This window comes from Crocodylus porosus, unplaced genomic scaffold (genome assembly GCF_001723895.1).
Source record: "Crocodylus porosus isolate Cpor-Errol unplaced genomic scaffold, CroPor_comp1, whole genome shotgun sequence".
In the NCBI taxonomy this organism is placed as follows: domain Eukaryota; kingdom Metazoa; phylum Chordata; order Crocodylia; family Crocodylidae; genus Crocodylus; species Crocodylus porosus.
Window position 1 is genome coordinate 3,648,786 of NW_017728916.1, and position 27,908 is coordinate 3,676,693.

At 39.0% G+C, this 27,908-nt stretch overlaps 1 protein-coding gene across 4 annotated transcripts in view; it reads right to left on the reverse strand.

Moving 5' to 3' along the window:
- Positions 1–467: 467 nt before the first annotated feature.
- LOC109310903 (fibronectin type-III domain-containing protein 3a-like) overlaps positions 468–27,908 on the reverse strand; it is a 65,899-nt gene continuing 38,458 nt past the window's right edge. For all 4 annotated transcript variants that reach the window (XM_019536261.1, XM_019536262.1, XM_019536260.1 and 1 more), the window contains 20 exons: positions 25,934–25,992; positions 23,774–23,928; positions 23,270–23,329; positions 21,702–21,840; positions 18,342–18,395; positions 17,394–17,515; positions 17,136–17,310; positions 15,954–16,040; positions 15,510–15,648; positions 13,882–13,950; positions 13,521–13,639; positions 13,267–13,372; positions 12,385–12,560; positions 11,369–11,482; positions 10,546–10,695; positions 9,602–9,879; positions 7,638–7,850; positions 6,607–6,773; positions 5,012–5,133; positions 468–3,132 (listed from right to left, as the gene is read on the reverse strand). In XM_019536261.1, coding sequence (XP_019391806.1) covers positions 2,815–3,132; positions 5,012–5,133; positions 6,607–6,773; positions 7,638–7,850; positions 9,602–9,879; positions 10,546–10,695; positions 11,369–11,482; positions 12,385–12,560; positions 13,267–13,372; positions 13,521–13,639; positions 13,882–13,950; positions 15,510–15,648; positions 15,954–16,040; positions 17,136–17,310; positions 17,394–17,515; positions 18,342–18,395; positions 21,702–21,840; positions 23,270–23,329; positions 23,774–23,928; positions 25,934–25,992 — 2,822 coding nt within the window. In that variant the 3' untranslated portion in view covers positions 468–2,814. The remainder of the gene's footprint in view (positions 3,133–5,011; positions 5,134–6,606; positions 6,774–7,637; positions 7,851–9,601; positions 9,880–10,545; positions 10,696–11,368; positions 11,483–12,384; positions 12,561–13,266; positions 13,373–13,520; positions 13,640–13,881; positions 13,951–15,509; positions 15,649–15,953; positions 16,041–17,135; positions 17,311–17,393; positions 17,516–18,341; positions 18,396–21,701; positions 21,841–23,269; positions 23,330–23,773; positions 23,929–25,933; positions 25,993–27,908) is intronic.

The window sequence follows — 27,908 nt, forward strand, 5'->3', positions numbered from 1 at the left end:
ATTTCCATTACAGGTGATTGAGTCTGTTGGATTCTCTTCATTCCCCCTAGTTTATGTTAAAGAAAACTGGCTCAGCTGCTTTGGTACCATTTTACACAGAGGTCATGCTATTTACAACAAAATACAGCATAATATTTTATCTGGGAAAGATGGGACAGTTGTCATTCCACATATCAAAATGTTGTTCCTGACCAAGGTGGGAAGGGCCAACAGCATCCTCCAGTTGGATGGCTCACAAATTCTGCATGGAATTGGAAAACTGCTGTTTGAGAACTCTCTTCCATAAATCCATAGCTCTCCCATATAAATCAGGGAACTCCACAAGCTCCAACTTGAATGGATTTTTTTCCACGTTGCCGTATTGTTCATCATAACTACACACATGACTAACAGCACTATTTTTAAACAAAAGTTATGCTCTTGATTCTGAATTTAAAACTCCCCACGAAAATACAGAGACCCTACAGTAAAATCGGAATAGGTTTGTATTTTTTTATTGGCTGTATTAAATATATTATCTATTTGATACTTACAATTTAGTAATACAATGCATGGCAGCTTTAACATAAGTTTGAGATCTCAAAATTACATTACAAGAAAAAGGAAAAGATACCTAATACATTAATGCCTCTAGGGTACATCAATCTGGAATGTATAATAGTAAATATAAAATCTACATTACACTATGCTTTCCAGTATATTTCCTGGAAACGTGAATGTTTTGTGGCAAAATACAGAAGCATTTTATTTCAAATTTGAGGAAGTTATGATTCTAGTTAGTATTTATTCTGAAAGTCTAATGTATCATTTTTAAACAATATATCAGAAATGCTATTGCCAAATTAATCACATAATGCCTTTTTTTTTTTTTATTTAAAGAGAACAAAGAACCTTTGGCAATAGAGATTTGCTGAAGGCAGTCTATTGTTTTTCTAAAAGTAAAATATGAAAGAAAATGAAGACAGGTTGTAAACTCTTCTGCAAACTAAAGACACTAGTATCTGTATAAAACTCTTTTCAACACTGAAGAGAGACTTCCATGATATAATAAATGATTAACTTAAAGTTCTCCTACAAGTAGAACAATACATTCAATACATTTTCCAGGACTTTTTAAAATCAAAATAAATAGAGTACAAAATGAAGAGTATATTTTTGAAAGGTTACTTTCCGATTGCACCATGAATCTACTTTTAAGAATATTAAGCGACACATCATAATTTAGGTTTTCCACATTTGAAATGCAACACAATGCCTCCAACCGTAACTTAACATTATTAACCACCACTGGAGAAAACACCCTTCAAATGTTTTAGTCTTTGAAATAATTAGCCTGTAGCCAATGGTACTATTACACATCTAACATCCTACAGGCAAGTGCAGTGATCTGATGTATTTAAAGTGTAGCTGTAGTCCTTGCGGAGTATGCGACTCTGTATATGGCATGTTCTCTTAACTCCGAAGCAATTAGAAAGACCCATACTGAATAAATGTTCTAAATTTGTGGCTTCCAGCTTGCAAAATAGCTGATGAAAGGAAATAGCTCTCTCTTATTTGTAGATGTCTGCAAAAAAGTTTTGACAAGAAACAGTCACATGTAGTGCATAGCCTCCACAAAATTTTAAAAGTTCCTCCAAGCATGATGCATCTTGGACAAGATCATAGCAAACTGAAAATTCTCAAATACAAAAAAATGGAATGTGAAACTGCCACCTTTGTGATAGCAAGTCATTTAAAACACCATATGAATGTTACTTAAAAAAAGAGTTATGTCCATTTTTGATCCTCCATATTACATTAGAAGGGCATCCAAAAACAGTTTGAACATTTTACTTTTAGGTTAATAATTGTACAAAAATATTTGCTCAGTTTGAGCCAAATAGTGAAACATTTATCATAAATGCACTTTCTCCTTAAAGACAATATCTGTGCTTTTTCTGAAAATGTTGCAAAGATTTCATCAGAAGCACAGGAAATTACTCTTCTCTCAGGCACTGAGAGTGAAATGTGGATTGGGCCAACAGCTGCTTGCCAACAGCAGAAAGCATTTAATTCAAAAACATACAGTACAAAAATGGGGTCTATCTGCGATGTCACATACAAAGGCATCACCACTGTATGTACGCTGCAGCACTAATATTTTTGTCTAGCATTTTAATTAAAATTCTAAAAAATGCTGGTACCTTCTACCTTAACACTTGAAACAATATCAACCATGGGACCCCAAACATTAAAATAACTGCAAAGTAGTAATATCACTAAGTCAAGCCAATATTTTGTTTTCTTTCTACAGTATACTAAATGTGGTATGCTCTAGTAATGTTCTGCAATACAGTACTGTTCTAAGCTCAAGCATTTGTGCTGCTTTATTTCATGTATACCAAACTATAACAATACTTGATTAAAAGTTGCTGACCCACTACCACTTGTCTAGCTGAACTCTGAAAAGGACTTTGTTTTCTATAAAGCCTTCTAAGTGACTAAATGACGTAGGGTTTGAATTGCAACAGGGAGTGTACGCACACAGGTGTGTGTGTGTGCACATGTATGTGTTAAGGCAGTTTTTGGCTGTTCTATCAACAGCTAACCCTGATTACAGAGAACGAAGGATTATCCCTTTCGGTGACAGATTTGCATTCAGCATTTGGAAAGTTTCTGCCAACCCAGCCTCACCGAGTCAACAGTAAATGATGGAAATGTATGCATCTCTTATACAATCATTTCCAGCTAGGATTCTAATTTGAATTAACCATCCACAAATACCCAGAATAACTTGCATACATAAAGCTGAGTATTGAACAGGTTTTAAACTTCCTACTTGATTACAAAGTACTGAATAACAAGAGCAAAAAAAATAGCAACTGCTGCAAACAGGAAAAGAAAAACAGAAGCCCAGTACTGATCACTTTGTGCTGTCTTCTTAGACTTTGCCAATTCAGCCGTAGAATCAGTACACTGTGTAGCCAAGTCTGGCTTTTGAGATGAGAATACTGTACTGGGACTGTAAGGTCCACACAGTTCTTGTAATCCAGTAGAATCTTGGTACTGGCGTCCAGCGCAGACTCGGAACCGATATTCACAGTTTGTCTGAAGATTTGTGAAACGGAATGAAGTCTCTGGTCCCTTGTATACCTAAGAATAGAGGCAACAAACTAAATATCCATTTCACCTTCCCAATACTTAGCAGTAGATCCCTGTGCAGTGTTTGATTTTAGGAGCTCAACCAGCACAGGCCGTTGAGAGTTTGTAAAGCAGCTCTAGGGAAAAAAACGGACTCTGAACTTTTACATCTAAAGAGTTCCTAGCTTTGTTCTTTCTGAACTGTCCAATGTGTACAAGGTCACTCAAATTCAAAACTTACCACTACGTTTCCAGAAGTCAGTAAGCAAGCACTACCAGCAGGCAGAATTAAGACAGCTCAGTAAACTGGAGTGTTAGATATTCTGCCACTAGATGGTGGGAGCGTGTTCTTATGCAACACTTACTAACATATCAACTTCCATTTCCTGGCATGCTTGGCTACCCAGATGATTTCCTTGTGGGCTGGGCCTGGACCATGGGCTGTAGGTTGCTGACCTCTGCCCCAAGTTGTTCACTGTCCCTCCAGACCTGTCATTTGGGGGTCCAGGATATAGAGTACAGCCTTCAAGTATGCTAACTGCTGATGAGTAGGAGGGGGGCAGTACCTATCCCACAGTTCCAAATTTAAGGTAAAGCAACATATGAATTGCTGAAACATACGATTAATCCTTTCCCTCAGTTCTCAACTAGCCAACAAATCCTCACCCTAGCCTTCATTAAAATCAGTCAGTTTTACAGTACAAATAGAACTAGAACTGAAAAAAAAGATGTTAATAGTAGCTTCACTGATCAGCTCCCTGTTCCTAGATAAAAAGGTAGGATATAAGAAAGTAGAAAATTCAGAACTGGGCAGGACCAGGCTGGGTCCAATTTGCAAAAGGCATGTTAAGATGAGGATTTGTGTCAGGTTACTCCAGCTCAATAACACTTCCCCAGGTCCTCAGAGACTGACATGCTCATGGCAGAGAGGCCAGCTTTAGAGGTGGGATAGAGCATAAGAAATGTTTCTCTGATGCCAATGCAAAAATGCTGAGATGAGTTTTGGAACAAAATCTTCAAATAAATACCAAATAAACAGGACTTCATTCAGACTCGGGTGCTTAGTAAGCAACAACACCTTGGCAAGATGATGCACACCTACAAGACCAGTGGCTTAAGCAGAGTAAAGCTTTTCGAAAAGCTTACACTGCTCCAAGTGTTTTTTTCAATGAGGCAAGACTTCTGACTTCTGCTATGGGACAACTGGAACAACCACAAAACCCAACACTGGGAAGATGCTTTTGAAACTAAGCCACCTCAGGCTTAAATCAATCTGTGTTATGCGTGCTTATGCCCCAAGTCTGAACAGCTGTAACTCTTTGCAGTAAGTTCACTAATCTGAGAAGGCATCCATTCAACATGTGAAAATATGGACAACCACACTTTAAAAAAGGTGAAAAAGAAAATGTTCATCCTGAGGAAGGATTTAGTCAGGGTTCAATACTGGTCAGAGACGTATGCACAGAAAGGGTTTTGAAGGCTTGACGGGAAACCTTCAAGTTTATCATCTTAGAAATGGTACCTAAAAAGACTCAGCGCTTCCACTGTTTTGTGAACTGACTCACAAATAATGTTAAATAACGAAGGAGGAGGAAAGAAGAGCACACATATCTCTGTCCAACCTGAGATGTCTAGATATACAGTACTTTATTTCTCTGCCTCTATTATGATTTAGTTAAAATATATATGAATCACATTATCAGATGTGATTTACTCCTTTGGATGCATTTAATTCAAAGATAGCTGAGCAACAGTAATATAATTTGGAATGCGTCTAAATCTAATAAGATCTAACAAGTTTTAGAGACTTAAGTTCTCTTTTAAACAATCCTTACAACAACTTAAACAAGAACCAAAATTACAATTTTAAAAACAGTCTGATGGAAGTTACCTGATCAATCTCCCTTCCACTGGTAAGCTGAAGAATGTAAACAATGGAATCACCTCTCATTGGTTGTAAAGGCTCCCATGTGACTTCACAAATATTTTCTCCCAGTTGATTTACTTTGGGTGCTGGAAACAAGAAAGAAATCCGTAAACATGCTTTCAAATGGAGCCCCCTCACATCCTTGGTTAGCCTGAGGATACAGCCCCTTCCCTTCCTATGCAATAATGAGCACAGCTTTAATAGCCACTCCTCACTAAAGCAGAAGTGATTCAGAATAGGGCAGCTGAGAGCTGGTACCACTTACATTACAGTATAGCACTCTCCTAAAAGTTCCTCAATAAACCTGGCATTAGGAGCTTCCATATTCATTGCGTCAGTAATTTTCCCCATACAATTGTGCACCTTTTGGTATTAAAATGTTTTATCTATTCATTTATTTTAAAGCACTTAGAACTACACATGCAGCCTTGCTCAGGTTCTCTCTCCCCTGTATTGCAACAGCGACAGATTCTGTAGCTCCGAACACAAGAAACAAAATTCGACTCAGGCTCAATACTAAGAAATTGCATACACAAAAGCAAAGCTGAAATAACCTTTAATTTAAAACATTAGAATCCAAGTGGCTGGACAACCATCTCACAGCAAACTTTTAAAAGGGACTTTCAGATGTCCTTGTAAAATTATTTAAAAAACAAAGCATATTTATTCAAAGCAGCATAAAGGATCTGGGTTTCATTTTGTACTATGTTCAGATTTCTTTCCTGAATCAGATGACAGTTTACTTCACAGGAAAAGTACTTATCTTTTACAAAATTCTAGCTGCTTTCCTGGGATCTCATTTACACCAAATACTCTTTTTCCCCCTCATTCAGACTATAGAGGTCCATAAAGATCTGTGAGAAGGATTTTTAGATTTGTTTTTATGCTGAAGACTGCTTCTAAAAATCCATGCCAATCCAGACCATTATTCAGTAAACATTTCTTAATAACTAGGGAGAAATGACATTTCATTCTTTGTATCACCAAGTTTGTAACAAAACACTCTCAAACAGGAAAATTAGCATCCTCTCTTCTTAATGAGCTGCTCCATGGGACCTTGAAAATGTATTTGTTAGATCACAAAAAGAAGTTTATGTTCCGTTTCCACTTGCCTACTGATTTTTTCCAACTTATTCTATGAGAAGGAACATTCTCTAGCTGACAATTCAGGATTGGGAGATGCTACCCCCAACATTAGGGATGGCAAGGCGGTGATAAATAAGGTCTGGCCAGCAAAAAACTTCCTCTTCATGGGCGCCTTTTAGCTTCTTTTGTTCCTTGGAGTCTCAGAACAGTAGAGACTCCCCATGCCCGAAGAAGGGTGATTGCGCCCAAAACCTTGCAAAGAACTTTTTTCCAACTACTCAGTTGGTCTAATGAAAGATATCACATCTACCCAAATAACCTGGACCTCCTCATGGAGAAATTCTTACTACCTCCTACCTACCCTCTGAAAGGCCTGAGTGGAACAGAGAGGCTGTATAAGGGAGGAGGATTTATTTTTTAGTATCCAACACACTGCCAAATTACACTAACTATTAGCACGCTGGGGATCTCACCTTTAAGAGATGCTGGTGGAGATTTGGTTGTAGTGAAAGCGTAAACTTCAGAAAACTCTCCTTCTCCAGCATCATTGTATGCCTGGATTTTAAAATAGTATGTAGTGGATTCACTGAGTCGCTGCACCTTGTATGTATGACAAGGTCCATGATAAACAGTAATAAACCTGAAAAAAAGGTATGTAGCTTAGAACTACAGAATAAATCAGGTTAATCTGTTACACAAATGTTTAACCCATTAAGAAGTGCATGTATTTGACAACAATATTTTTTATGTCCAAATACATTGTATAAATTGCAATTCTTCTTTAAGTTTTCTATATAAGTATGTTAGGTTGAACAATTAGAACTCTGATTTTGCAATAACCAGTTCACTCACTGAATAAGTTAAATCAATGACTCTCCCAACACCAAAAATAGTTTCAGATCTCAGGCCCTTCTGAATGTGGTTTATAGCATCTTTCATTTAACTCAAATAGACCCTGGGCAGGAATGATATGTAAAAGATGTGTAGATTGTTAGTCATGCATTATTTTAGTCAAGGAAATTAGGCATGTAAAAAAATTCAGTCAATTTTCCTAATCTGAGGTTAAAGAGGAGCAGCTTCTCTTATTGACCATTACAAACATTAGATTTATTTTTCTTTAAAAAATCTGTTTTAAACACAAATTGACAATGCATTTACATGTTACAATATATGAGCAATTCTAAATATTTTTCAATTAAATATACTAAGTGCAGATTTTCTTATGGTATTCCATCAGACAAATAGATGACTATGCACCACCCAATGCAGCTGTCCCACGAGAGTTCTAGAACAATGTAAAATGGCAATTTGGACAGTAAGTGGGTTAAAGCACTGGAATTTATGTCAATACTTCAACAGTTTCAAATATTTTTTTCACATTTAATCATCCAATAAATGCAGAGAAAATGGTGTGAAGATATACATTTATAACTGAACCCAATTTCATCTCTCTTAATGAACATCAGAATGGTACATGGAACTGTACATATTGCAATCATCTCACCTGCCAAATCTATCCTCCATCTGCAAGTTGAACAGAGTAGGATTGGTAATTAAAGCTCTGCTAGGTCCTTCACCCCATTTCAGCTTAAGGCTCTGGTAGCTGAAGACCCCACATTCAAGATGAGGAGGGTCAGGAGGTAGTGGCTTCGTTTTGGCTTTAATGGTATGACTGAAAGGACCAACTCCCAAGTTGTTTATCGCCTGGATTCTAATTCTAAAAAAGGTAAGGACAAAAAAGTGCACACTTAAAATTTGACACTGGTTAAATAAGAAAACATATTAGACTAGTCTAATATTTCTGTTACTGACATGTATTGAAATTATCTTATGCAATCCCTTAATATATTTTGTAATCAAGTGAAACACCACTTCTCTTCTGCAAAGAACTCAGTTACATATAATCAGTTATAAACACTAGAGTAAGAAACTTTAGAATTTCTTAAAAACAAATCCCCACATTTTATTCAGGATTGCGAGTCATGGCCTCCTCGCCACTCTGTTATTCAGGGTTGAAAGTATCCATACCGGCCAAACTTAACAAAATAATTCAGTGCAGTCCCACAAACTAACAGATGAGAAGAACTGGGCTGCAATAACCACAAAGGATCCAAGCTACTCATATTAGCTGCCTTTATTTCATGGGCCAAGTGGTAGATCTTATGGCAGAGGGAAAAAGAGAAGATACCACAGTGGCAATGGGATGGCCTGCCACCATCTGAGGCACTTGAAGATGCTATGGCAAGTGAGCATACAGCCCTTCCTCAGTCACCAACTGATTGACACAGAAGCAGGCCTCCGGCTTCCTGCCCATACCAGGAATCGGAAGAATTCCCAGCAGCCTTCCCTAACTACAAACCAACTGGGATGCAGCAAAGGGTTTTCAGCTACAAGCAATACGGATGACAGACAAGGCAAGAAGAAACAAAGATCAATGCTTTGCTTCATTACTGTTTTTTTCGGTTGGCTTCTATCTGCAGTTACATTATTTGTTCCTTACCCAATTTCCAAAAAAAGTTCCTTCCTTTTTGTAATCAACTGTGTCGTCACAAATTCTGAAGGTACTAGGGGGTAGGGGGTGAGGGAAGAGGCTGCTGCAGGTGCTTGAAAGGCCCAAAACAGGGAAGAAAATTAGATACACAACTTCAAGTCAGTGCCTGGGAGTTCAGCAGACCAGTTACACACACAAGGCTCAACTGGATTGGGGATGATGCTGTTTTTGGTGCAAGAGGAGAACAGTAAATGATGGAAGTGTATACATCTCTAATAGAATCCTAGCTGGAAATGACTGTAATTAGAATTAACCAATCACAAATACCCAGAATAACTTGCATACATAAAGGTGAGTATCAAATAGGTTTTAAACCTCCTACTTGATTACAAAGTACCGAGTAACAAGAGCAACAAAACCAGCAACTGCTGCAAACCGGATAAGGAAAATAGAAGCCCAGTACTGATCATTTTGCGTTGGCTTAGACTTTGCCAGCTCCTTTAACCATGAAGAAGACATCAACATTTTGATCTGATGTACCACAACAAGACAAGAGAATCCCTCAGAATATTGCAGGGGGTGGGGTGGGGTGGGGTGGGGAGGAAGTGGTAGTGGTGGCCACAGCAGAACTCACCCTGAAGAAACTGACTTACAGGAACTCTTATCAGTATCGGGCATCAGCCAAACAAATTGTTGATTAGCTGCATCTCCTTCTGCTGTGACCACAGCAGAATACAGGGTGATGATGATGAGCTGTATCTTAGGGATCGGGGTCTTAGTGTTTTTATTACCAAATATTCCCCTCGTTTAAAAAAAAGAAAAAAGACTGTTATGTACCTACATTCTATGGCTTACCATTTATTAAACCTTCTAATTCAATTTACAAGGATACTGCAAAAACCTGGAACAAAACTGCCCCAAAACATTGCATATTAAAATTAACAGTGTGGTTTCAGAATATTACGTTGAATAATCACCTGTACAAAGTGTCAGGCTGTAGATTCTCTAGAATATGGCTGCTTCTTCTATCAACTGTTACAAGCTGCTTTTCTCCATATTCTATATTATATCCAGTGATCTCTGAGCCGTGGCAACAGGGTTCCTCCCACTGAATTCCAAGGCACATTGATAAAGGAAGAGGAACTTCCAGCTGATCTTCAACAAAATGTAGAACTGACACTGCTGCAGGTACAGATGCTGGCGTTGTCACAGCAGCCGTATCTCCAAACAAACCAGCTCCTGCTATATTCACAGCCTAAAACAGAGACTATATATTATTTACAGAGTTCACATGATTCTGTCTGATCTCCTGGATTTTATGCTGTACTAAAGAAACGTTAAAGTTAACAGAATGTTCATAAATACAGTAAAAAATGTTCCTGCCGTGAACTGAGGGCAACATCCCACCTTAGTAAGCACAAGGGTAAGGTAAGACGACAGCAGCAGCAGAACAGAAAGTCCTTGAAATGTTGTGTTGCCAGACAGCTCAGAGATCATAGCACTCTGCAGCACACTTTATACTGCTGTTTTACAAAATAGTAAATCATCTTGAGTGCCTTCTAATAAGGGATGCTAGTATACATTAGAAGAGGAACTTGGGTATGCTCCCCAGGTAGTTGACCACAACCTTTTGGGAATGTAAAGTGATGCAGAATACTGTCAGGGAAAATGCCTGGTTTGCAAGAGAATATGAAGTCTCGAATTATTCCTAAACAAATTCATGTGTGGGAAGAAAGCTGCCCATTTGTCTTTTACTCTGCATACATAGGAGACAGACATTTTCCCTTAGTTAGCAGGCTCAACATGTTAACATTACAAGATTACACACACACACACACACACACACACACACACACACACACACACACACACACACACACACACACACACGTTACTTTAAAAAGAAACAGGATTTTGATACCTGTACTCTGAAATAATATGTAGTTGCTGGGGTAAGACCTCTCACTTCATAGCTCAGGCAAGAGCCAGTGTAAATGATATGCATCGATCCTTCCACTTGTCCCCAGTCCAGTCTGTACTCACTAATATCAGCACCATTACATGCAGGACTCTGGAGAGTCAGATCAGTGAAAGATTAGTATTCAGTCAGTTCATGGTGGATGTATATATACAGCTATGAGGAATAGGTAGAGGAAGGAGTGGACAATGAACCTGCTGGTTTCTACTCACTCCCCTATGATTATTTTTTCTGTTCAGACTAAAGCACTAATGATTCCCCTTGCTATAGAGAATGCAAGTACTGGAACAAGAAGAGAAAAGCCACAGGTCAGAACTGAGGTAATCTGAGAAAGTTATGGGGAGAAGAGTTGGGACATAATGCATCTGACTACAGTCATTGCTCACAATTGTTGACATGACCCTCTATCAACATGCTGCATTACCCCCGCTGACCTCACCATTTTTTTTCAGCAATTAAAAACTAGTGTCTACACTACCTAAGAAAAATGTGCTAACAGCAAACTTTAAAACATATCATGGGAAATATTTAAAATGCCACTCAACTTGCCCATTGTGAAAACAGAAAGAACTCATAATTCAGCACATTAACAAGACAAAAAACTTTTCAAAGCTAACACTCGTCTAAATAAGACTGGGAAAATGTCTGTAATATTCTACCTATATGCTCCAATCCTCCCTTTCTGTATATCCACTTGTGTTGCGTGTCAAGACAACACATTGAAAAAAACTGAAACGTAAGAACAAGACAAAACCCAGGAACCTACCTCCCATGCAACCACTACACAGGTAGCACCCTTACAGGTTACTAGGGGTGTGCAACACTGATCAGGGGGACCTGCAGCTGTAGAAAGCTCTACTTTTTCAGAATGAGGGCCAAGCTGTAAGAAAAGGCAACATGCACATATGTGTCAAACAAAGTAAAATAAAGCATATCTGCTTTGTTTCAAGTCAGAGAAAGGAAAAGATTACATCTTAATAGGGAGAATGACAAAAATTACTTATTTCACAGCTCCTTTCAGACAAGCTGTTTCATAAATGGGTTGTACACATATGTGATCTCTGTATCCTCCCACCAACAACCTTTTCTATGGTTCTATAAGGGGGAATCTTTTTCATAGGTCTGAAAGGAATTTCATCTCTCTTCTTCAAATCTTCCTTTGCTTCTGCAAGCAGGATCTGGCTGCAGGTGAAACAGGACCAAAGGGACCCAGCCCCTGTTCAAATCTGATATTGCTTGGATGTAGCCCTGATCTACCATTTCATGCTGTACATTTAAAATCATCTGCAGGTCTGGCTTCTGAGAAATCAGGCAGAACTCACCACTTGCAAAATAAAAAGAAGCTTGAATCTTCAAAAAAGGCAAAAACAGCATTTAGGTGTCCTGAGGTTATGTCTACAGTGATGTCACAGAAATGACCAGCACAGTACAGAGCTATTCATGTACTTTTAAAGTGGCTGGTTTGGCTATTAAGGAGCACTCTAGCTATGACAGCAAAGCTTAACATGGGCTAATTTACCCTGCTGTGTTGCCTGCAGTACAGATATGCTCTCAAATTCAAAAAAAGGTAATTGCTAGTTAAAACACAAACTGACAGGGAACTCCCTTAAATTTTACTGTCTTTTTTTTTAAGCCACATGGGTTTTTGCAACTTTTTTTCCTTCAAGAGGAAACCTAGAAAGCCACAGAAAAGCTGCTAACAAAAATCAGCAAAATCTTAGCAGATAGGACTACTGTCATTGTTACTTGACAAACAAAAACTGGTCATAACAGATTAATTACCCCAGCTTTATTTGCTGCTCTTATCCAGAAGCAGTACACTCTGCCAGGCAGCAAGTTGTTCACTGTGCATTCTAACGCTGGGCCTTGATACACTTGCTTGTGTTCATCTTGTTCTGAGTTTGCCATCTCTACAACATACTCTGTTACTTTTGAGCCTCCATCTGTAGAAGGTGGATCTACGAAATGCAAAGGAACATTTATATAAATATCTCACACACATACGCAATCACTTTCAGAAGTCAGGTTTTATTTTTGGTTTCCAGTGAGCCTTCATGAAAACAACAGTCAAATGAACTCCAGAAAAGCCTGAAAAAATTTCATTATGAATGGTTTCAACTAATATATACACCTCTAATCCTTGTTTCAGAAAATGTTTGTCAGTTAGCAAAAAATTAATCAGCTGGAAAATTATTCGTATCAGTCACTTTAGTGAGACTTTTATCAGACATCTATCATCAGATAAAATAAAGTTGTGAACATTATTTTCTTCTTGCTCTTCCCCTTCACACAGAAATAAAAATGCATTCATTTGTCATTTACAAGGTCAGTAACAAATATCAGTTGGGGTGAAAACCAGCTACAATGCACTGTTGCCTAGCTTTTGTACTGGCAAGCACAACACAACATCCTTCCCTTCTTCCAAGAGGTTTAATAATACCCCTTTCAAGTTATCATCAAAGGAATATTTGAAATGTTGCTGTTTTATTTACATCTTAATTTTTCTTTTGAGCAAATTTAATTATACAAATCTTTAAGGTTTTAACTGACTCCACAGAATTTTCAGTTTTGTTTTGAGATACACAGCATAACTGTTTGTCAATCTGTTTTTTAAAATTTAAAATCTGGCAAATAAATACCTAGCTCAAAAATGTTGACTCTTACCCCACTGAAGAGCAATTTCTCTGGGCTTAGCTTTGCTAGCCAGGCACGGGGCATGGCAAGGTCCAGGAGGAACAGCTGACGTTTGAACTATCAGAACATCAGAAGCCTAGTAAAAATATATATAATGTTATTTTAAAAGATTCGGTTCTGGAACACTGCATTACAACTTGTTTTACCCAAGTAAAAGGAAAACCAAACAAGCTTATTTGAAGGGTCCTAGTTATTTACTCTTTTCAAATTACTTTTTGGCTTACCTGGCTTTCTCCTCCTTTACTGATGCAGTAAACTTTCAATTTGTATGAGGTACCAGGCTTGAGATGATCACACACATGTTCTCTCATGGAACCACTATATATGAGTTCCCATTTACTTCCTATAATGAAAGCAAAAGGGGGGCAGGGGGAGGAGAAAATTTACAGTCCACAAGGAAGCTTTGCAACATCAACACCAAACCTTTTTCCACATACAGAATGAAAACTGAATCCTGATTGATTCCATTATGAAAGACGACAAAACACTACAATAGTTAAATTACTACAAACATGTACAACTAGAAATGTAATTCCTACAATGAATAGTGCATAGTTAAATTAGGCCTTTAAAATGATTTCTTACCAATTAATGTTTCTGACATTTCTAAAAAATACTTAGAAATGTCTGATCCTCCATTATCTTTTGGTGGATCTGAAATAAAACCACAATTTAAAATAATTAAAATTAATTTAATTTAAAAGGTTTTAGAATTAACTTTGATATTCATGCACTACCTTGCAATCAGCTATTTATAAGAATATATTTAATTGAGAAATTACAATAGTACTACTGTATAAGGTCAGATATTAAAGCTTTAAGAGGAAGTAATGACGAGCTATACGTTCAGAATGTATCTTGTAGATAGTCATTCTTCTCTTAAATTGTGAGCATGGCATGAAAAAGTTACTACAATATATGACAATTCTACTTGAACCGTCTCCTTTTTATGTAAAATTACACACACATTAAAACACCGGTGAAGTACATAAGGCTCCACAGTTAAGTCGGGCTGAAGTATGAGGACTGCTATTAAAGCTCTGCTAACTTTCTACCACATCAATCATAGGCCTTTAATAGCGCAAGGGTGTGGACACACAACATGGTTACTCAAGAGTAATTTTACTTCTTAGTACACTTACTCTGGAACACTGAGTAGACTCATATGCAGCTCTCTCACACTGGCTGCCTGAATAGGGATTATTTAGTGGCCAGGCACTATAAAGGTAACCTACACATGTGCTGGTTGATATTCTAATTAGAATGCATCAGAACAGACTCGAATAATTGAGACTCCTCCATGTTCCGATTAAAATGCTCCAGCCTAGCTTCATTATCTTGTGTATAAGCCCCCACAGGTTTAAAAATGACCACTGGAGTGCTTTACCTAAACCTTGTCAAACGAGGTTTAGATAAAGTATCCCATGGTCATTTTTAAACCCAAAAGGGGCTTAGCTTAATACATGTGACGGTGAGGCATTTTAATTAGGACAGCTCCCCCGTGAACCACTCCAGGTAAAACACCCTCATGGGCGTGTGTATAGGCAGCCTACATGACAGTGGAGCCAAGTTCCAAGTTAAGAACAGGTGCCCAACTAGGCACGTGTTGGCAGCAGTGGGGGAAGCAATACTTACCGCAACATCTAGACCTAGTCTGTGAGGAGGGGTCAGTCTGACCCCTGCTGTAAAAGAATGGCTACAAAACAGTAAAATTGACAATGATAGTACATACATAATATGTACACCAGTGCAAGTCTCTCAGGTCTAAATTTATTTTCAACTTCCTCAGAACTAGCTTTACGATTCAGAATTTCCTCAGAGTAAATGACATGCATTGTGTGTTCATACCCCTCTTTCAGAATAAAATTGGAAAATATTCCAGAGTAAACATGCTGCATGTTAGAATCCTTGGTTACATCTTTCCTGTGATGTCAGGCTCAAAAGTAAGAGTAGGATAAGAATATTAAGGTGGAAACACATTCTGAATGTGTAGCTAGTCTTCACCATATTTCTTCAGCTTGTGTTAATGAGACATTATGGTTTCCGGAAATAAGCCAAAATTTCTCCAAGAAAAGTCAATAGAGTGTGTAGACTAGCTATTGTCTATTTTTGATCATTCCATTATGGCATTTAAAATTTGTTTTACTGATACTTTAACAGGCTAATTTCTCTCTTATGAGATGGGAAGACAATATTGACACAAGTTCACTTACCCCATGTAACTTTCACATTATGTGAATGGATCTTTCCCTTTACACTTGGTTTACTTGGAGGGCCAGGTTTGTCAGGATTTGTGCTGTATTCTACTACCTCACTAGGGCTACTTTTTCCTTCACTGTTGTAGGCAAAGAGCTGTTTTAAGAATGAATGGAATATAACATTCTTGATTGGTTGCCACGGACAATATCAGGCTAATTTGCAAAACTGTTTCATGCATCAAGCGTGCGCACAAAAACAAAGAAAAAGGCAATTATTTCAAAACCAAACATCTCTAGCACTTATAAAAATCTAATCCCACTGAAAAAATTCTGTAGCTAGATTAAAACAACTATAGTTTGGGAACCGCCTAACTATATAAAAGAGTGCTCCGACTCCAAAAATCTAAACATTGGGTCAGAATTAAAATAGAAACCACATATATAAAATTTAGCACGTACCCTAAATTTATAGGACGTACTCCTCCTAAGATTTTTTAAAGTGCACAAGAGCTCATCTCCATTGTATTGTGGTTGAAAGCCATAGCCCTGTAAGAGCACAAGAAAGGACATACCATCACCAACATTTTCCCTTGTAAAACAAAGAAAAACTATTTTCTAAAATTTCAAGTATTAAACAATTTAAAATCCTTTATAAGATTCCTAGTCAAATCAATATGGTTCTGTACTCAACCCTAATGAGGCAAACTAGTGACTGACCGGCTAAGAAGCAGCTCTGCAGAAAAGGACTGGGGGATACAGTGGACAATAAGCTGAATATGACCCAACAGTGTACTCTTGTTGTAAAGAAAGCTAACTGCATACTGGGCTGCGTTTGTAGGAGGGTTGCCAGCAGATTAACAGAAATGATTTCTCCCCTCTACTTGGCACTGGTGAAACCACATCTGGAGTACTGTGTCCAGTTTTGGGACCCCCACTACAGAAAAGATGTGGACAAAGTGGAGAGTCCAGTGGAGAGCAACAAAATGGTTAGAGGATTGAGGCACACGGTTTATGAGGAGAGGCTGAGGGAACTGGGCTTATTTAGTCTGGGGAAGACTGAGGGGAGATTTGATAGCACCCTTCAACTACCTGAAGGGTGGTTCTGAAGAGGATGGAGCTGGACTGTTCTCAGCAGTGGCAGATAACAGAACAAAAAGCAATGGTCTCAAGTTGCAGCAAGGGAAGTTTAAGTTAAGTATTAGGAAAAATTCTCACCAAGAAGGCAGAAAAGCACTGGAACAGACTACCTAAATAGATTGTGGAATCTCCATCCTTAGAGGTTTTTAAGACTGAGTAGATTAAGCTGTGGCTGAGATGAGCTAGGTGGGGATGGTTCTGCTTTGAGCAGGGGGTTGGACTAGATGACCTCCTGAGGTTCCTCCCAACTCTAATTTTCTATGAAATTATAATTCCTGAACTAAGCAGTCAGATTTAAAAATTAAAAGAAAACTTGAATTGCCTTTACTAGTGAAAACCTTTCTGCTTTCAGAAACATTGTTGACTAGTTGCAGTGCAGTGTTTACCAGCTGCCTAACTACAGTAAAATGTTCTTGTGACTTCAGATTTACTCCCAGCTGGGACTAAAATTTACAACTAACACTACTGTTCAATACATAATAGTAAAAAAATACCAGAACTTACAGAACCTTCTTCCTCCATGTCTAAAGTGTAAGTCAGAGAGTCCTCCAAAGATGCACCATTAGGTATGCTCCATTTTAATGATAACCAAGTTACTCCTGCTTCAATTAGTTGAGGTGGCTGTGGTGGAGGAGGGACAATTCCTGCTGTATAATACATCACTGTTTCACTAAACCCACTGAAAAGTTAACATAAAAAGATGAACAACATTAATTTTGATCAATGAGAAATTAAAAGCATACAATATATTCTACATTTTACCTCATTCCGATGTCATTCTTAGCAGCTAATCTGAGCGAGTATTTTGTAGAAGGAGATAGTTTGGTTAGTTTATACTGCTTTAGATGCCCATAGTAGCATTCTTTGAATACTCCACTCTTTCCCTTCAAAAAAAAATAAAATAAACATAAATAATTTAAAAAACAAACTGCTTTTAAGACAAAAAGAAGTTCCTTTTACTCATCTTTTCCTGTTTCTATTCCACTAATTCAAAAAAAATTAATCAAATGTAAAAAGAGAGTCTGAGGGGGTCATGATTTACCAAGCTGTCTACTTGTGATATTAAATCACTTTTCACTGGAGAAGTGATTTAATATCAGAAAACCTTGTCTGAATTTTCAGTTCTAGATATCAGGCAAACAGGGAAATAAATCTCCTGCAACCAAGGCTGTGCTACCAATTAAGGGGAAAAATTAACCTTCTTCCAGAACAATTACTGATCCAAGAAGAACAGATTATCACTCCTACGAAGAACGCAATACTGGTGACAACTGGGAACAAACCTAATGGTTCACAAAAATGGTCACTCAGAAATTTGAGACTCGGTTAGAAATAAGCATCCAAAGTCCTTAGATACCTACCCGAGCTACAATGCTAAACCTCTGATGTTGGTCAGCTCACTTAATAAGAATGCAAAAATATCGAGAGTGATGTTCTTTGAAGAATGAAACCAACGTGAGCCAATACAAACATTTCTTTGGATGGTGCAAATAATAGTTTAACACTATCCTCAGAGGAACTAAGCAGAGTTAATCCAAAATAGATGTACTATACAGATTTTTTGAGTTTTACAAAAAATTAAATAAGTTGGCTACTTACTTTATTGGCACAATAAAAACAGTATATGTATGTAGGAAAATATATATTTTCATCACATCTGCAAAACATTTATTTTTGTAAACAATGTTTCTCACCACAAAGCACACTTACCTCATTCCACTCCAAGAGAAAATTTGTTATTTTGGAACCATTGTCATTTGAGGACTGAAATAAAGAAACAATGATTAGTGTTAAAAATTAAAGCTTTGCAAAAAAAGGTACGTTGAGCTAAAAGAACCTTAATACAGAGAACAACTTAATACAGGGATTCCAACTGCCTTTAACCTAACACCCAGATGTTTGAAGACAGTGCTAACCTTTTTCATTTGTACCTTTGGCTTCTGTGCAAATACAATATATTTACGTGTGATCATCTGCAACCCAACTGTGACAGTTTGGGAATCTGTCTCAACTAATGACTGCTGTAATCTTTATGTTATACTCCTGGGGGTGTCTTTCACTCTCATACCTCTTTTGTTAAAGGGGAGGGAGACTGACACCTGGCTGTCTGCCTTTGAATGGGGCAGGCATTAAAAGGGTGTTGGTTATAGCAGTGTTGGTTTAAGGACATAGGCAGACAAGGTTCTTTGGGAAAATTCAGTACCTTTGCTAAACCAACTAAAATAGTTCGAGAAATTCTTCTTTGCAAGCTTTCAGGAATTTCTCCAACTATTTTAGTTTGTCTAATAAAAGATAATTGGATTTACCCAAAGAACCTTGTCAGGTATTAGAAGGAACATTAACAAAGGAACAACCTTAAAAACCTATTGGTCACCAAAAATTCCTTGGAAGGACTAATAGGTTGCTAATGACTTATCAGAGTCATCCTGATGTATGCAGCATGGCAAGGACACGAGTTCTCACACTAGGACTTGCAACCACAATAGCGTTTACAAGGATGAGGGCTCACAAGCATGCTAGAATAGGAACACAATAGAAGACAACTCTACACGCAGAAGAGTCCCACGCTCCCTGGAAGACTGTAGGGGCTTAAAGGACTCCCAGAAGGACAGAGGTGACCAAGGCAAGATCCTGTGTACAGCCTGGTGTTTGTTATTTCTCTTCGAGCAAAATGTGTTTGTTCAGATATTTTGTGCGCTAATTGCTTACACTGTTAATGTAATGGATTATTGGACGAGGGCCATGAGTTAATTGCATATTTCTCCTTGCCCAAAGAGAAGTAGGGCTCGAGTTTCAGCCCAACAGTCCCAATGATCAAGCAGGATATCAGGTACAGAATCTGTCAGCAAAACTGCTTTTAAATTAAGATACAGAGATAGATGGCCTTCTACAGATCTATATACTGCCCAGCACCAACGAGTCAAAAACACTTGGGATCCAACGTTTAGGTCCAGCATAGCAGCCTGGAAAGTAATCAGAATGAGAAGCTCACTAGATTTTTAATTTTCATTTTCAGATTTTCACTTGCCTATTTCATACAAACTGTTATACTCATAACTGGCCACTGAACCATACAAATACCATGCGTCTGAACTGGTAACTGCAACTGCATGAGTTAGGTACCCAATTACATAATAGTTTTTGACAATCAGATTCTTAGTGTATATTTAGTGTGTGGTATTCATACTAACATTTTTGCTAATTGGAGTTGTATTAAAAGCTGGCTTGTCCAACATATGGCCCACAGGCTGCCACGTGGCCCGTCAAGCCATTTTTGCTGGCCAGAGGTCCCTTGCTCGGGACAGGTGAGGAATCCTGGTGCCTGCTCCGCTCCACAGTGCCGGCGGTGGTGGGGGAGCAGCGAAGCTAAGTGGGCAGGGCTGGCCCGTGGGCCCCAGCCAGCAGTGAGGGGAAGGGATCTGCTTACCCCCGCAGGGCCGGGCTCATCATGTGAGCCAGGTCCCGCTGCTCCTGCCCCGAGGGCTGCGCAGCGCAGGGCTGCCCTAGCCGTGCCTGATTGGACTTCTTCTCTGGCTCTGCCCCTTGCCCCCGGCGCATGGCAGGAGGAGCTGCAGCATGGCCTGTGCCCTGCCTGCACGTGTGGTGGACGGAGGCACTGGGTAAGGACCTGTGCAGAGCTGGGGGCGCCTTGGGGCCGGGCTGGGGCTGCGTGGTTGCCAGAGCCGGGCTGGGTGGGAGGCAGGAGGAGCCCGGCCCAGAGGCACTCTATGTCCAGCTGCCTCCGTGGTGGTTCAGGTTCTGCTAACGTAGCCCGCATGGCTGAGGATGGGGATCTGCATGCTGCTGGAGCAGCCTGTGCAGTGAGGGGGTTCTAGGGGCCCACCCCCACAGCGTGCAGCCCGTGCAACACATGCTGGTGCCATCTGCAGCCCACAGCCTCATTTAATTAACCACAATGAACATGATCAAGTTAGTAAAGGACACTTGCACACACTTTATGTTGGCAGAAATGGACAGCACAAACTCCCCCTTATGGCTCCAGCTGCATTCATCCTTGAAAACAAGCATGCTGTGCTAAATCAAGGATGTCCTTTGGTGTTATATGCAGGTGTTTAACTTCACTGTGGTCTTAATTTTAGAAAGAAGTTCAGAGGTCCCTTGCTCGGGACAGGTGAGGAATCCTGGCGCCTGCTCCGCTCCACAGTGCCGGCAGCGGTGGGGGAGCAGCGAAGCGAGGTGGGCAGGGCTGGCCCGTGGGCCCCAGCCAGCAGTGAGGGGAGGGGAGCTCCCCTCCTGGCCCTTTGTGGGCCACATGTGGCCTGCAGGTAGTCAGCTGGGCAGCCCTAATCTAGTTTAACCCCCTGCACAGAAAAATGATGTCCTGTTCCTGTTCATTGTCACTTCCTGCAACTTCATTGGTGTCAAAGGTCACGTGACATCACTTCCTGATGTGATACCACTTCCTGTGAGGTCTTTGAATATGGCTCGCCAGCCCACTGGGTGATAAAAAGTTCATGATCCGGCCCCACATTCAAAGAGGTTGGACAGCCCTGTATTAAAGTATATTTTTCAATAAGAAAATCCCAAAAGGCAAAATGCATAATATACTGAAATATTTCTATACAGAACACACATACTAAATGCATTAAAAACCACGTGAACTACATATCTAGAATTTAGCTTTAAGCTAATTCAAGGAGTCTGCACTACTAGAAGCGTAAAATAAGCTAAAAATAATCATAAGAACTCTGAAGCTCAATCTAATATACATTTAATTTACCATATAAAGAATTCTAGATGCGTTTATTCTTCACTTTTGTCATACATAATGAAGATTTTCCCAATTTTTTTCATATGCACAAAAACATTTTATACTGTGCAAAAGAAACATATTTTATACTGACAGAAGCCAAACAAAATATCTATTAATAGCACACAAAGGGTGCTGAACAAAGAAGAAAAAGAAAAGCAGGAGAAGAGAAGCAACCCTCTTTTCTCAGTAATAATCTTTACTGACCGCCTAAAATCTAGCTCCTAAAAGAAACTTAGTACATTTTATTTTGTCAGTTGTTTAAAAGTGCTGTTAAATGAACATGCCAAGAGACTTACCTTCCACTGTAAGCTCAAGCTGTTTTTTGTTCTGTTAATTAGTTTAGGTGCAGCTGGAGGGTCAGGTTCACAACTTTCTGTAGTAAAACTCACCAGCTCCGAAACAGATTCGTTTATGGAACTGCTTGTTACTGAAACTCTGAATGATAAAGAGCAAATGACAAAGTGTTCTCTTACAGAACGCTTACGTAACACCAACATTTTATAACTGAAATGCCAGTTTTAGAAATGCATTCAATTATACATAAGAGATGCAGGAAAAGGAGCTGTTGAGGGCCCCATTGGTAGCCCTGCCCCTTGACAGATGCCCTGCCCTGGTAGCCAGTGTGACCAGAAGTCCCACCCCCTAACCCTTGCCACCAGAAGTACCTCCCCTTGCCCCCGGAAGTGCTCCTTTCAGCAAGGGGTTTGGCAGTCTCCAAACCGGAAAAATACCAAATTATACTCTAAAAATCAAACATCTAAAACAATCATTAATTTGATTTAAAAAAATATTTGTCCTCATTTACTCGTGTTTGTGTAGTGTACGTAGAAGTGATTGCACAATAGCTCAAAATGAAGTCTTACTCTTGTATATTGTAGGGGGTGAGTATACGTTTGTGGGGATTAGGGGTGTGTGGGTACATGGGGTGAGAGAGCATGTGGATGCATGTGTGGATATGTGGGTGGGTATGGGGTTTGTGGGGGGTCTGCATGTATGGCAGTGTGGGAGGGTACATGTGTATGGTATGGTATGTATGTGGGACTCGGTCTATGAACACACAGTCCCTGCCTGCCCACCCCCTGCTCCATGCACGTAGACCTGCCCTCCCCCCCATACTCCCCTGTCCAATAGAGCTGGCAGCTACATGGTGTGGAGCATGACCGGGGGGGGGGGGGGCCCTTAGTTGCCGACCCGTTTTAGAACAGTGGTGGCCAACCCTTCTGGCTTGCATACCAGAAATTAAGCACCAACTCTCCCCGTGTGCTGCTCTGTTCCTCACCCCGCAGAGATGTACCTGGCAGAGTTTGTGCTCTGGGGTGCCATATTGGAGGGGGGATGGCTCCAGGAACAAGAAAGCCTTGAGAGAGACATCATCACCAAAAGCCAGATTAACCCTTTCTTGGCCGTAACACTGGTGGTTGCAGAAGACAAGCTAGGATCCAGAGGCCTGAATTTAGCAGTGGCTGTAGGGACAAGGAAGAGCTATCTGGCTCTTGGCAGTGACACCTGATACCTCATCTCACAGAAGCATCTTTGCATGCTTGTGGCTTGCATGCCACAAACAATAGCTTCCTATGCTATGGGTTGGCTAATCCTGAAAAATCTCCTTCATGCTGACTTACACCCTGCCTGTTCAAGAGGAACAGCACAGGATGTCTCCTGAATCTTCCCCCAACTTCTTGAAGAATGCAAGGTGAAGAGAGGACAGACTGTAGAAAGAAAGGCTGAAGAGCAAAAGACAGCATTTATGTTCACCTAGATGATAAAAATAAGAACTTATAACATTTCATGCACACTTCTCAGGAAAATCAGACATAACTTAATAATTCTCATTTATAACAATACAAGAAGTTCCAGTGCATACCTGGCATGGTAATCTGTTGCTGGTCTGAGATCAGGAAGGGTAATTGTTGTTTCTTCTCCACTGTGGAAGGGAGGAGGATGGGGAGTTATAGCTCTTTCATGTACTTTAGAAATACAAGTTTACTGAAAAGCAAAACTACATGTATGTTTTATTTCAAAGTCTCCAATCTCTACTTTGTATGCAACTGATCAACATATCTTAAAATTATTCCCACATGAAGAAAACAGGTTTGCAAATCAACAACAGCTCTGGATAAAGACACCACTGATCTTAGTATATTAAACATATGTAAGAGGCAAGGATTTCTTTGGTTGGTATCTTTTATTGGACCAACTGTACAGTTGGCAACATCTTGCATTTGAAAGCTTGTCTAACCATCTTAACTATATAGCTAGTCCAGTAAAAGATACCAACCAAAGAAATCCTTGCTTCTCACAATTCTTGGACCATCATGGCTCAAACACTATATTAAACATTGGCATTCTGTTTAAATTAAAAACTTACACATAAACAGATTTAAATTTTCCATTTTTCCCACTGTTGGATATTGCTACTTCAAATGTAAAAGTTGCTGCACTGTAACTCTGGCTCTCTCCATTCTGTGAGCTAATTGGGAGATTCCAAGACAAAATAGCCGATCTTGCCCATATTTCAGAAACCTATTAAAATAATATATAATACAAATAAGTTTGTTTCCTATTAAAAAAAAGGCAGATTAGTCAATAACATTAGTGGAGCTAGCTTCTGAGGAACTTAGTGGCCAAACTAGAAGAGGTCTTTATATTGGGTACTAGAATTATCTTAAAAAAAATTAAATTAGGTTTTATTGCATTTTAATATTTCAACTAGCAATCATGTTAAGGTGCTTTCTTTAAGGGCATTATGTATATGAATTGATAAAAAAATATTTACATTACTCAGGTTTGGAAGCGAAGTTTCTATTTCTGCATTACGTATTTAAAGCAAAATTTTCAGATACGGGAGCCTACAGTTAGGTACTCAGATCTGTATTTAGGCATAAACAGATGACCCAGTTTTCCAGCAGCAAGCTCACAACGCTCATTGACACTGTCCTTCTGAAACTTTAGTCACTTATGCAGAATTACCCATACAGCAGCCATGAATCAAATATTCCCAAAACACTCAATGGCAGGAAGCTGCAGCAAAAAACAAACACAGCTCCCTCACTATCTATCTATCTATCTATATATATATATAACACTTACTAAATAGATCAAGGGTGTTAAAATCATGAGGCTCTGCAGATCGAATGAGTGGCTGGGACAGTCACTGGGGTAAATAAAGCCAGCAGACACGCCCTATGCACCACCTGTGATGTATACCAGGCAGGTTCTATGGTCCCCATGCAGCACACGATGCTGGTCTGGCAAGCACCACAGAGGCATGCAGTAGGGGTGTGCGATATGGGCCATACTCGATTCTGATTTGGTTTGAAGCAGTGGACAGTGATTCGATTCAGATCACTGTCCCAATTCAATCTGGCTGAATCCAAAAATTTGATGCTCATTCAGCCATAGACACAGCTTTAAATGTTTTATCTACATACCTCAAGGTACCAGGTGTGGCTTGTGAATGCTGCGATGTTGTGGGGGATGGAGCGTCCCACAGGAACATGGGGGGACTCCCCGTGTACTTGGCGGTGGACACCGAAGTGGACCGGAAGTACTTCTGGTTCACTGCCTAACGCGTGAGGGACCTCGGGTGCCCCCCCAGACCCAGGAGGCACTAGTTGCTAAGCCAGGGTACGGGGGGAGGATTCCTCACGCACTCCATGGCGGACCTGGAAGTGGACCAGAAGTACGGGATACTCCATCTACCCCACTGTCTCAGTGTTCACAAGCCACCTGGTACCTTGAGATACGCAGAAAAGACGTTAAAGCTGTGTCTATGTCCGAATTATTGAATCTCTCCAAATCAATTTGGGGGGGGTTCTAATTCGATTGGGAGAGATTAAAGGATCTCCTGATTCAATTCAGAATTCGGCTGAACCTCTGCCTAATCGGCTCAGTGACTAAAGCTTCGCACACCGGTCCAATCCACGACCCACAGGCAGTGCTGGGGGCCAAATGATAATGGTTTACATGCTGCATTTTCATTATAGATGATGCACAAAAGGAGTCTCATTAAATGTACTTGAGATCAGTCAGTGCCAGTTTTGCCTATAATTAAATATTATCTCCGATTTCATTTAAAAAATGGAAAACGAGCTACATTTTGTAAAATGACCAATATTCTTAAATTCATTGATTCTTTGTATTCAATTGAGCTTGGTCTAAAGCCCAATAGTCAGCAGACAGATTCCTATTACCACACCACCCCTTTGTCACAAATTTTAAAGCATTCACATGCACTGAACTACCTTGCTGCAGGTACAAATCTTCCTTCATAGATTGGGAAAGACTGTACAGAGTGATTGGCTTGCCCAACACATTTCAGTAATTCAGTAGCAAAGCGGAGAGTGGAAACTAGCTCTCTGACTCTAACCAATAAAAAAAAATGTTTGCTCCATTTAGAAATGAAAAGAAACCATTTCCAATAAAAGAATACTATAGAAAATGAATGCATTATTTTAGTAATACTTGTTATTTTTAAGAGAAAAAGAACATAAGTAGAAAAGTATAACATGTTAAAAACAATACTTACTACAGGTTTACTAATGCTTAAATGGAGATCACATAACTTTTTCGATTCTGTGTCAGATTCTGAAAAGTCAAATATTAAAACAGATTACAGAAAAGGACAACCCCAAAACAAAATGAATAGATAAGTGTTTATCTAAGTGCAACCACAAGATGGAGTGAGCTTCATTAAGAGAACAATAGTGCACACTGTGCAAAGTTCATTTCCCCTATTTGTTTTGGCTATGTCATTTGCAGAAACATGAACTATCCAAAACTAACAGCATGACACAAACCCCTTTTAGTATATCCTGCACAAAGGGTATATTTTCCTCATCTGAACATATCTTGGTTTACTTAGGTTGAACAAAAATCTTCATAAAAAGTTAGAAGTGTTAAAAGAGCTGGTAGTATTATTTTGTCTATGTGCTGTATGTGCTGGTAATGTGTGTTTTTTGCTGTATTTGCATTAGTTCATTAAATTTGGAAACAATCTGGGCAACACTTGTTAGAAATTTGTAAACTGCATACTAAAATATAGAGCAGAATATATTTCCATCACAAATTGTTAGCCACATGCTTGCAATATATATTTAACACACACCTAACAAAACCCCTTGTATTCAAGAGTTCAGAATGAAATTCCACCCTTAAAGGAAAAATGAAATGCTTTTGAAAAGAAGATAAAAGCTTACATATTTAGTAAGTCTAAATCTCTAATCAAACATGTTTAGATTTCAAAATAAACCGGCTGAAAATTAGTTCCTCTTTTACTTACCTCTTAAGACTAAACTTCATATTTTTATTTAACCCCATTCTCAACTGCTATGTCAATTATATTAGAAAAAGAGAGATGCCCAAGGACCTGAATTCAGACCATAATGAATAAAACAACCCCCCTTTCACTTATCCTTTAGAATGTAAGTATTTTTGTTACATGTCTACACACATTCCTATGCGTGCATGCATGTGTGTGTGTAAAAAAAATATAAGTAAATAAACAAACAAACAAATTGGGTCCAAAAGATAGACTGGGAAAAATAAAAATGTGTCAAGTAACTTCTCTCTCAAATACTGTGTAATGCATACGTTACATTATTTTTAAATGCAGGTTTTATAAAGCTTTGTAAGCCACTTACACATCTGAAATGTTACTATACATATCTGAAATGGGACAGAAAACCTTCAAAAGCATTTATACACGTCCTTACTTAAACCATTAGTTTCAGTTCTGATAGATAACCCTATCTCAGAAAAAATATGGCTGCAACAGAAGAGATTCAGTAAAGGGTTGAGAAGGCAGGCATGGAAAGACTTAGATATAAAGAAAAACTGAAAAAGTAGAACTTTTAAAGAGGCCATGATAAAGACACCAGATTATCATGTGGTGAGACATTAAATTGTAGAGAAATTGGATGTTTACTTTTCTCAAAAACAAAGGGGGTAATTCACTGAGATTGATACAAAAAAATCTGTAAAAGGAAAAATTTCTTAGAAACACAAAATGTTTAACTACCTGATAAAAAAAAATCACTATCATAAAATAAATCCTATGAACATAGTTAAATTTCAAAAGAGAATTAAATATTCACCTTTAAATACTAATAAAGAAAACTAATTATTTGCTGTTGTTGCTAAGAAATAGCTGGAAAATTTAGGAACAAACTTTGTGAACAATGTAGCTTACTGAACTTTTATATGAAGCATTTAGTATTGGCTTCTCAGAAACAGAATGCCACTGAGGCAACTAGGGGCTAACTAGTCTGATCTGGCACAATTCCTAGTCTGGTATCCATTAATGCCATCTGAGTAGCAGTATATCCTCTACCATGAAACTAAGCCAGAAATTTTGGACCGTGAAACAGCTAAATTGACAGCACTAGTCTGTGGCTAAATATAGACAATTCAAAGCGCCCAGGGCAGAATCGATCTAAGTTGCAAGGTTTTCTGTAAGCGGTGCAGTTTAGATTGGTAGCAAACAGAACACCGGCCCTTCGACG